Here is a 10,285-nt window from a genome sequence, read left to right as displayed (position 1 = left end):
ATAAAAAATATTATACCGAAAAATCTACTTACCTTATATAATGGTGGCGAAGACACTGGTTCAGTTCTGAACTCACAATGCCAGATCAAAATTATTATCCTGAAAATTTTACGAAAGTCCGTAGAAATCTTATTCGACCACCCTGTAAAATCCGCATGTGGTCGAATGCGTTGTGGAATCCACTTGGATCTCGATGGCTAGCTTAAACAGGCCAGAAGCCCAAGACTAATGAAATTATCCAGAATATTGGGCCGGGTAATGAAAAAGGATGATGGACTTGTCCATAATCTCCCGATTCGTGTTGAAATAAATGGGATAAACCCTAGAAGTTTATCTTTTTCTTTTTCTTTCTATCATCTGTGAGCGCCTCCCTTCTTCTTCAGAACCAGCTCCAACCTGCAGCAGCAATGGTACTCTCTCTCTCTCCATATCTCTCTGTTTCCATTCTGATATTGAGGATCTCAGTTCGATCTGAATCCCTCCTTCTTCTAGGGTTTTCAGCTTCATGGTTTTCATTTTTATCCAAGATCTTGAACTTGTTTTCACAATTTCTTCCTGTTTTTTGGTTTCATCATTGTTTTGTTCATGAAATCTAGACTAATCTGTTGTTGTTAATGTTTATTGCAGGCTCCCAAGAAAGGTGTTAAAACTCCAGTAGCAGCAAAGAAGAAGAGTGTAAGTTGTAATCTCTAAGTGTTGTTAGTATTTTGATTTAAGAAATGATGTGAGGTTTAGCCAGATGTTGTATCTCCACGTCTCTTTATGCTTATCATGTATTATTAGTATTTTTCTGTGTTTTGTGGTGCATAACTTTGCAGAATCTCATAATCAATGTCAAACCCTAAAGGGGGTTGATATTGGTTATTTGAGATTCTGTGAAGTTATTTGCTTCAACTTTTTGGTTTGATTAGATGTTTCGGAGGATTGGACTTAAAGAGTTGTTTCAGTAAACCCTAGAAATTGGGTATTATATTTTTCAGGACTGGACTAGGTACTTAGAGAGATGATTTTTATACTACAGAATGGTTTTATTTGTCTTCTCCCAACCTTGAAAGTGAACAACCTACAGCAATGCTTTCAATCATGTGGTTGTTTAGTTACTAGTATTTATGTTGTGATTATAAAGTTTCCTGTGTTTTGATGTTGCAGGAGAAGGTTGCAAACCCTTTGTTTGAGAGGCGACCAAGGCAATATGGAATTGGTGGTGCATTACCTCCCAAGAAGGATTTGCATAGGTTTGTCAAATGGCCCAAGGTTGTTCGTATTCAACGTCAAAGGAGGATTTTGAAGCAAAGGTTGAAGGTTCCACCAGCTTTGAACCAGTTCACAAAGACCCTAGACAAGAACCTAGGTATATATAGCTGTTTCGTTTGTTGATGGTTTTGGACATATTTGTGGTTGATTTTTGTTTTACTCAATGTGTTATTGTGTTATTTGTGCAGCAACAAATCTGTTCAAGATGTTGCTTAAATACAGACCTGAAGACAAGGCTGCCAAGAAGGAAAGGCTTTTGAAAAGGGCACAGGCTGAGTCTGAGGGAAAGACCGTTGAGGCAAAGAAACCCATTGTTGTCAAATACGGACTTAACCACATTACCTACCTCATTGAACAGGTATTTTTTCTCGCAATCCTCCTCTCTTGCAATTTTTGGAAAAAATGCTTGGATGTTTCGTTGCATGTTACTGAATTTATACATCAGTGTTTCTATCTTTTAATATTAGTATCGAGGTACATTTACATCTGAATTTCGTGTAGTAGATGATGTAAATCCAGATGTTTTGTCATGTAAGTGCTTTGTAATTTTCAGTAACTAAGTGTGTCCCTACAGAACATAAGGGTCTGATATTGGACAGTCATTATATTGTTGGCGATGCTTATATTTTGTATGCTATCTGTATCTTATATTCCTGGCTTGTGCATATTTTTCATTCAGAACAAGGCCCAAATGGTGGTTATTGCCCATGATGTCGACCCAATTGAGCTTGTTGTCTGGCTGCCCGCTTTGTGCCGTAAAATGGAGATCCCCTATGCTATTGTGAAGGGCAAGGCCCGTCTTGGAGCGGTCAGTTCCTTCTTTTCCTTTCTGTAGATAGCTGTATGGTCATTTTACAGAATCTGCTATTGCTCATCGTAAATATTTATATTAACAAGTCAACTGGCTTCATTTCACTTTGAACAGATCGTCCACAAGAAAACTGCCTCAGCATTGTGCTTGACCTCAGTTAAGAATGAAGATAAGATGGACTTTAGCAAGATTGTGGAGGCAATTAAGGTGATAGCAACTATATTACTTGGTTATAAATTTTGATTAACTATTCATATATTTTTTTTCCTCTGAACTGACTCCTTTTGGTTTGCTTAATATCCAGGCCAACTTCAATGACAAGTTTGATGAGCACAGAAAGAAATGGGGAGGTGGTATTATGGGATCAAAGTCGCAAGCAAAAACCAAAGCAAAGGAAAGAGTGTTGGCCAAGGAGCAAGCTCAACGTAACAACTAAGTTGTCTGGTTCTTGTAGTTCTAAACATTTTCTTACAACCCTCTGTAGTTCTGTAGCTGATCTAGAGAAGAGAAGCATTTTGTCACCAGCACTTGTAGTTTTGAGATTTATTTTACTATTCTGTCTTTTGCAAAGACGAGAAACCGGATTTATATATGCTGGATTTATCTAGATGTTTATTTCTCATATCGCAGTTAGCATGACTTTTATGATGGTTTTTAGCGGACTGTTGTCTCTGTCTTTGCATGTTGTTCATAGTTTGCACACCCTTGTTTATTGCTTTGCCACTTCAAGTTTGCAACTGCCATTTGAGAATGTTAGGGAATTTCGGTTCTATAGCTTGGTTCTCTGGAAGCAATTCCATACAGCCACTCTGAGTTCCAAGAAGAGTGAGCTTTGTTCTGTAAAACAAATTATTATTTTCTTCCTGGTCTTGTTTTCTGAAAGAAGAGTGATCCAATTTTTTTTTTTTTTCATTTTTCTTCTTTTTGTTTCTCTCTTTTTGACCATATACATGAAAACAAACAAAAGCTAATCTATATAATGCTTGAACCATGCTTAAATACGCTATACATCAATTGACAACCCTTTAGTTGCAAATAAATCAGCTTTCAGAAGGAGTTTGTAAAACACATATGAGAGACCCATTTCTTTTCTATTTCAATAGCTTACCCCCTGTTTCATTTGATAATGCTGCTCTCATTGACTTGCCACAACCTTTGGTTGTCAAAATTTTGTTGTCTGCTAGTTACTCACATTCTTCATATTGATAATCACCCCCATCTGATTCTTTCATTACTTTTGGGTTTGATTCACTTGTACAATTTTTCTTTTTCGACGATTATTACAGATGAACATCAAGTCTGTTGAAGGTTTTGGGTGCTGAGATTTTAAGCAGGTACTGATAGCTACTTCTCATTCTTTTTCCCTGCCAAAATACGAGAATGAAGTACTGTAAGCACTATCAGAAGAAAGAAAAAAAACGCTACGGCTATAGAAAGGACCAGGCTCGAATAAAAATATGCAATGTAGAATGCAGATCCGACATTTACAAACTTAGACTGGCTCATATTCATGGCATACCACAAATCTGTAAAATTAAGAGTTTTAGAATTTAAGAGAGTTAATTCTGGTTACCTCTTTGAAACCATGATTTTCGGACTGCTCGACGAATATGGCGATCACGCTTTTCCAAAAGCTCATCGACTCTATGCGCTTGAGATAACAGCGGCCCGGAGAACTCAACCATCTCCCCTTCTTCCTGGCCACCCTGCATCTATTATACGGAGCCAATATGTGAAGCTAGTATAAACCCGATGAAGTAGACAAGGAAATAATTGTAGGTTGTACATGGTCACAAAAGCTTACCATGTTGTATTGCACAGCTACCATTTCCTCTCTTTGATACAGTGCTGCCGCCAGATCATGAGAATGGTATGCTGATTCATCAAAAGAATCAGGACGATCCAGATGTGTCCATTGTTTGCGCATCACACGCTTAGCCACCTCGTATGAATCGTGGCGCTTCGAGTTGACAGTTGAGTCAAGTAAACTATTCCCACTCTCTTGACATACAGAATCAGAAACAGTTTTCTTATGGGACGCATTAGAGGGATCTAGTGCATCAGGGACTTGAATTTTGGAACTAGACCTACTATGCGACCTTGTTGATACTGCATCTTCTTTTCTCCTTTTCGCCCATGCAAAGCCACTAGGTGCCATCATTTCCAGCGGCCCTGAAAAAGGAATATCCCCTTGGGACGCATTCTTTACATGGGAAGCATCTTGAACAGTATTAGTTGATGGCTTGGGAGGTTCCCCACATGCTTTCACAATGGCATTTTCCTTCCGAGTATTTGGATTAGCATCATCAGTGTCAGTTGTAGCTTGTGACTTTTTAACTTGGCCCTCCTGAAGGTTCAACATTTATTAGTCAATGGGCAATTCTTAACCACACCATGAAACAGATAATGAGTGTAAGTAAATTAGAGAGAACTAATACCTCCATCGGTGCAACTGGTTTACTCTGTCCATTTAATTCTCGCAAGGTTTTACCCGCTTTTGTCGATCTTCTTGCTGCTTCAGCTCCACCACGCCCACGCCCGGCTTTCTTCCTGGAACACCAGTAACATAAGAATTACAAAGGTTGCATGCTAAGTAGGAGCCTAACTGACTTATGAACTATCTTGTTTAATAGAAAAACAGGTAAAATTGTTCCTCATTCTAGCAGCTTCTGGCTTACAGGAAACTGAACAAGCCTTAAATTCTCACCTCCGTGCCTCCTCACGACTTTTTGCATCAATCTCTTTGTTAGGAGGGTACTTCGGCAAGGTTGATGGGTCACATGCATAAGGCTTAGTTGAGAAATACTGCAATTGGATGGATAGCAACGGGTAAGAGAAAAAGTAATAATCCTGAATAGGATTTCTGAGCACTAGGTACATAGAATTCTGCAAACACTTACCTCAGATGCAAGAGCGGAGGAGGCATTACCACGTTTATATGGTTCTACTGAAAGAAAAGTTTCTATCAGACTCAAGGCTGTTCGCGGCAGTTCATTTAAGGTTTCTCGAATTCTACTCTCATAAGGATGCTGGGGTTTGAAAATAGTTGCATGAGGCAGTTTCGATTTTTTCCAATACTCCTCTGGAGGGGAACCACATAGCTTGAAAATTTTGTGCAACTGTTCCACCTATAGAAAAAACGTGATCGAGTTAGAATAAGAACTTCATTTAGTGCTTCGGATTGCAATATAAATGAAACTGAAGTTGCATCACAAACATTTCATGTCTTCACCTCGGTTCTCCCCTGCAGAATAGGCTTCCCCATGAAAAGTTCAGCAAATACACAACCAACACTCCATAAATCCACTGTTGCTCCATATTCCGTGGATCCTAGCAAAAGTTCTGGAGGACGATACCATAGAGTCACAACTCGACTAGTTAGTGGCTGCCTGTAACCAGGGTTAAAGAAATTTGCCAGGCCAAAATCAGCAACCTTCAGAATCCCTTCGTTATTAACCAAAAGATTAGACCCTTTAATGTCACGATGCATTACGCCCCTGGAATGGCAGTGCTCAATGCCAGATAGCAGCTGGTGCATATAGCACTTAACCTGCGCAACATTTGCAACTAGACGACTTAAAAGACTACTTACTTCAAGCCATCTACCCATACATACATTTGAGCAATCATTGGACGACAGCAAAAGCAAAATCAATACGAAACAAACCTGTGCTTCACTGAATTTGATGTCAGGGCAGGTTGACAGCCCAGCAAGGTCATGTTCCATATACTCGAATACAAGATATATACTACATGACAACCGAGACGTAATAATCCCTTCCAATTTGATAATGTTGGGATGGTCTAGCCTCCGAAGTATCATTATTTCACGCGCCATAAACCTGACGCTCTCCGGCTCGAAATTGTCGAACCGAACCTTCTTCAACGCAACTATTTTGCCAGTGTCAAGGTCTCGCGCTCGGAACACACTACTGTATGTACCTTGTCCAATCTACAATTGCAATTTGCAAACTTTCTGTCAGTACCCACAATTGACAACTTCATCCCCCAATTTCCCATTGCACCGGAGATCACAAAATTAAAACAAAATACAACAATGGGGTAGCATTGATTGAAATACCGCATCCTCGAGCACGAACCACAATCAAATTTGGATAAATTAAAGAAAATGAAAATGAAATTGAAATTCAAAGCCCATACCTTTTCCAATTTTTCGAAAGAATCAGCTCTAAGAGGAACCCATCCTTGAATAGCTTCACCAGCAACGGCACTAAGCCAAGCAGGCCAACCAGCAGCAATCTGTTCACCTTCAACATATCTCTGCAAATTCCCCAATCTCACATTATTATTATCATTCGATTTCGTCGATTTATGCGATTTCGTTGATTTTGATGATTTGCTTCTTCTCGAATCATTATTATTACAATCACGTAATAATATTTCAGCTGTTGTTGATTTCCTATCTAATTCCTCCAATAACAATTTCTCATTCTGATGAATTCCAATAGAAGAAGCAGCTCTGTTCCGAAGTGAAGAAGCTAATATCTCCCCCCCTCCTCCTCCGCCACCGGAATAATCGAAAGCAGGCGTGACAGAGACTGCCTGTTTCGTACTAACACACCCCATTCAACGGCCGATCATCCCCTGTCTTGAACCCTGAATTTGAATTTCATTTGATTTTTTTTTTTTTGGTTTAAAAATTTCTCTGTTTTTCTCTCTATCTCTCTTCTCTTCTCACAACCAGGCGCGAGATTTGCGGAAGAAGAAGAGAGATAGAGAAGAAGAAACAGAAGAGAGGGGATTTTTGGTTTTAGGACATCAAAAAAATTATGATGTCGACCGAATTCAACGCTAGACAGAATGACTGACTCGTGGGGTCTCTATCTTTCCACCTCTCTGTTTTCTGTTTTGTGCGGGAAACAACATTTGCTAAAAGGGTGTATTTTTTTTTCATTCTATTCTCATTAATGCTCTTTTAAGTCTCACCTTACCTAGCTTCTTCCATACAGTATGAATTTGACTTTCTTTTTTTTCAAATTTATATTTTTTTCTCCGTTTCGGAAAACGTGGTACTTAAAAAAAAATCTTCAATTTTATCAATTTTAATAAAAATAAAGATAAGAAAAACGAAAATATCACTCTTCCTAAAATCGTAGGTGATATATTTTTTCTGATACTATTAGAAGAGTGATTGTTTTGATTGATATCAATGTGGTACAGTGGCAAAGTCATTGCGCGAGGATACAAATGACTTCATTTAGAATTTGATGATAAACTGAAAGGTTACTACACGGGGGCGTTTGTAAAATCACTTAAAAATAATGCTCTTTTAAGTCTTACCTTGCTTGTGGTATACATTATGAATTCGAATTTTTTGTTATACTCTCTTCGTCTCAAGAAAAATGATACTTTCACCTTTTCAATTTGAGAATTGTTTCTGTTTTTTCCAGAAACAAAAATATTTTGCTTCACAAAAAGTCGGACGTTTTCTGCTTCTAGATGCCGTTCTAAATTTTTATACCCAAACCAACTTCTTATTTTTTTGACTTCTGAAAGTCAAAAAGTTACTACTGAATGTGTATTCAAACACATTATAAACCGAAAAATTGTTACAGAGAGGGGCTTGTGGAGAAATTTAAAATAAGTTGGTTTTAAAAAGACATGCACACACATAATCTCACACTGCGATGGTGTATGTCTTGTGTTGAATTTTATCTGCTAAATGATTTACTATGCCGTCTATTGCATGATATCCTTCTTAGTAAATATGGTAGGTTGCATAAGTTAACTGTAACAAAGCAGAAAATGGTAATTCAAACTGTCTATCGGTCAAGTACTCGAGCAAAAAGAAAAAAAACCCGTAGATATCACTTTTTTCTTAAACAGAGGGGTAGTAGTATCTTTTTTTGATACTACTAGAAGAGTGATTGTTTCTGCTGATGTCAATTTAGTACAGTGATAAAATTATTGTGTGAGGATATTGACCTTTCAAGTTAGAATTTGGTTATAAACTAAAAAATTGTTACAGTGGGCGTTTGTAGAGTCTCTGAAAATAATCTGGTTTTAAAATAACAACAAACGTTGATACTAGGTTGACTTTTATCTGCCACATGATATGCGAGGCCATCTGCCGACTGATTTCCTTCCATATTTGTATCATCGTATGGATTGGATATCATATCTATCAGGTACCAATGTGGTTCAGTTCTCGATGTCGATGAACTGTACCGGATTCTGTTGAGTCGGCTTCTAGACAAACTTTTGCGGCTACTCGTGAGTCGTGACTGCCGCTGTTTGTGTGCATCTAATTAGATTTTGGATTTTACATACATACACATATTATTATATAATTATTATTACTAGTATTTTGTTTCTTGTTGAAACTTGAAAGGGGGAGTTATTATTATCATTTATTATCATTAATTATGATAAGTTATGAGTTGTGTTTGGTTTCTGTTTCCATTGTGAGTGACAAAAGTGGGAAATGAATATAATGGAAAAAAAAAGGAAAAAGAGGGTTCATTTCTCATGTCTTTTAGTCAAAAAAGCTGTGAAAATGATTAAAGAGACAACAGTCTAAAGAGGTATCAAATCCCCACAGCATAATAATAAGTCTTTTTCTTCTTCTTTCTTTTTCACACACATTCTCTCTCTCTAAAATTAATATCTTAGCCTGCTTGCTTCATTGGATTGGACATAGTCATGCACCCACAGTCTGGCATGTCCTAAAGCAACGCCCACACGGGTTTGCATAAATACTTGGGAGACATGTTTGCATGTCTTAAAATTTGTTTAACGTATTCTAAACAACTAAGTAGATTTGAGATTTTGATTATAGATCTAAGAGGATTTTGTAGATTAGATTTCTCATGGTTGTTAAATGGAGGATACCTGTCGTTTTAGGTATATACCAAAATTCATTTAAAACAAAATGATCATTAATAAGGAATTGGTATACGAGGAACAAATTGACCAGATATTATGACCTCTCATAACCTTTCTAAATTGGGACCTATGTCACTTAATTGGAGCCTATAACTACATGATAAAATAGGGTCACTAACAAGTAATTTCTAGAAACCCCTTAACCATTATTTTTGTTAATACCTAATATACCCTTATTAAATTAGTGATGATTAATTAAGTTAGTATTAGTTAAATTAATTAGTGTTTGAGTTTGATTATAGTGTTAGGATTAGAGTAGAAATTCATTTCCTCTTTTAAGGTTCGGAGGGAAAGAAGAAGTAGGGGGAAAAAAGAAAAAACTAGGGTTTGTGATTTTCTTAGCAAAAATGAAACTTTATAGTGATGATGAAGACTCTAGTAGTGATGAAGAAGTGGGTGCATCAGATTATCATGATTTCGATCCTACCGAATTGGATAATTTGTTGAAAGAAGAAGAGGATGTCAACTAAAGAATGCTTGAGGATATTATTCAAGCACAAGAACAAATTCGTCGGGAAGAAGAAGGTGATAATGCTTCTAATAAACAGGTATGAGTTGTAACGATCTACAAACATGTATTTGCACGTCTCGATTGCCCAAAAAGGAAAAAAAATCAAAATCGTTTTCCAGAATCGGTTTATTCGATAACACTACATAAACCGATTATGGGTGAAATCCCCCAATTGGGTACAAAAATCGGTCTTTGTTCATCACCATATGAACCGATTGTAGTAAACTTTTGGCGCGATGGGTACGTGACCAGAATCGGTTTTTGTTGGTGATGTTCATAACCCGATTTCTTCACTTGAATAATCACGTAAGTTTACAATTGGTTTATTTTCGTGTGGGACAAATAGCGCACAAGCCAATACAAATGTTTCAAACGTTCCTTCACAAATTGATAATGAAGAGGCGCCGGCTAAGAGGAAAATGGGTCGACCAAAGAAGGGAGAAAGTGGGACAAGTAGCGCTCCTTCGCAACATGTGGATCCAATCGATCCTTCTCAAAAGAGTCAAGCGCCAAACAATGTATTCGTTCCTTCTCAAGAGAGTCAAGCGAGTACAACACGAGTATCAAGGTCGTGAATGGAGGGCAGAAGGAAGACAAAAGAGTTTTATGGTGACTCTAAGGGCCGCTCTTGGTGATGGAAGCACTCCAAGGGATAAACGAGATAGACCCCATCGAAATTGTTACACCATATTCGAGGAGTATTACTCAAAACTTCCTGAAATCATTAAGCCCTATGTGTTATCCACCGATAACGTGGATGCGGATGGGAATTGTTGTTATCACGTTGCATCGGAACAAATAGG

General features: G+C 37.7%; 2 protein-coding genes across 2 annotated transcripts; one reads left to right on the top strand and one right to left on the bottom strand.

Moving 5' to 3' along the window:
• Positions 1 to 331: 331 nt before the first annotated feature.
• Positions 332 to 2,727, top strand: LOC113300260 (60S ribosomal protein L7a-1-like). The gene is made up of 7 exons (XM_026549471.1): positions 332 to 410; positions 628 to 675; positions 1,150 to 1,351; positions 1,443 to 1,612; positions 1,934 to 2,062; positions 2,180 to 2,272; positions 2,370 to 2,727. Exons 1-7 carry the CDS (start codon positions 408 to 410, stop codon positions 2,499 to 2,501), a joined length of 777 nt encoding a protein of 258 aa, XP_026405256.1. The 5' UTR covers positions 332 to 407; the 3' UTR covers positions 2,502 to 2,727.
• A 289-nt stretch (positions 2,728 to 3,016) lies between these two features.
• LOC113300259 (protein IMPAIRED IN BABA-INDUCED STERILITY 1-like) lies at positions 3,017 to 6,821 on the bottom strand. The gene is made up of 9 exons (XM_026549470.1): positions 6,227 to 6,821; positions 5,733 to 6,017; positions 5,298 to 5,615; positions 4,966 to 5,193; positions 4,773 to 4,870; positions 4,504 to 4,615; positions 3,870 to 4,412; positions 3,639 to 3,777; positions 3,017 to 3,429 (listed from the first exon to the last, which is right to left on the bottom strand). The coding sequence occupies exons 1-9, from the start codon at positions 6,650 to 6,652 to the stop codon at positions 3,410 to 3,412; spliced, it is 2,169 nt and encodes a 722-aa protein (XP_026405255.1). The 5' UTR covers positions 6,653 to 6,821; the 3' UTR covers positions 3,017 to 3,409.
• Positions 6,822 to 10,285: the final 3,464 nt, after the last annotated feature.

Source organism: Papaver somniferum, chromosome 7, assembly GCF_003573695.1.
Source record: "Papaver somniferum cultivar HN1 chromosome 7, ASM357369v1, whole genome shotgun sequence".
Classification (NCBI taxonomy): domain Eukaryota; kingdom Viridiplantae; phylum Streptophyta; class Magnoliopsida; order Ranunculales; family Papaveraceae; genus Papaver; species Papaver somniferum.
Note: the sequence above shows the minus strand (reverse complement) of the source record. Positions and strands in the feature narration are given on the sequence as shown.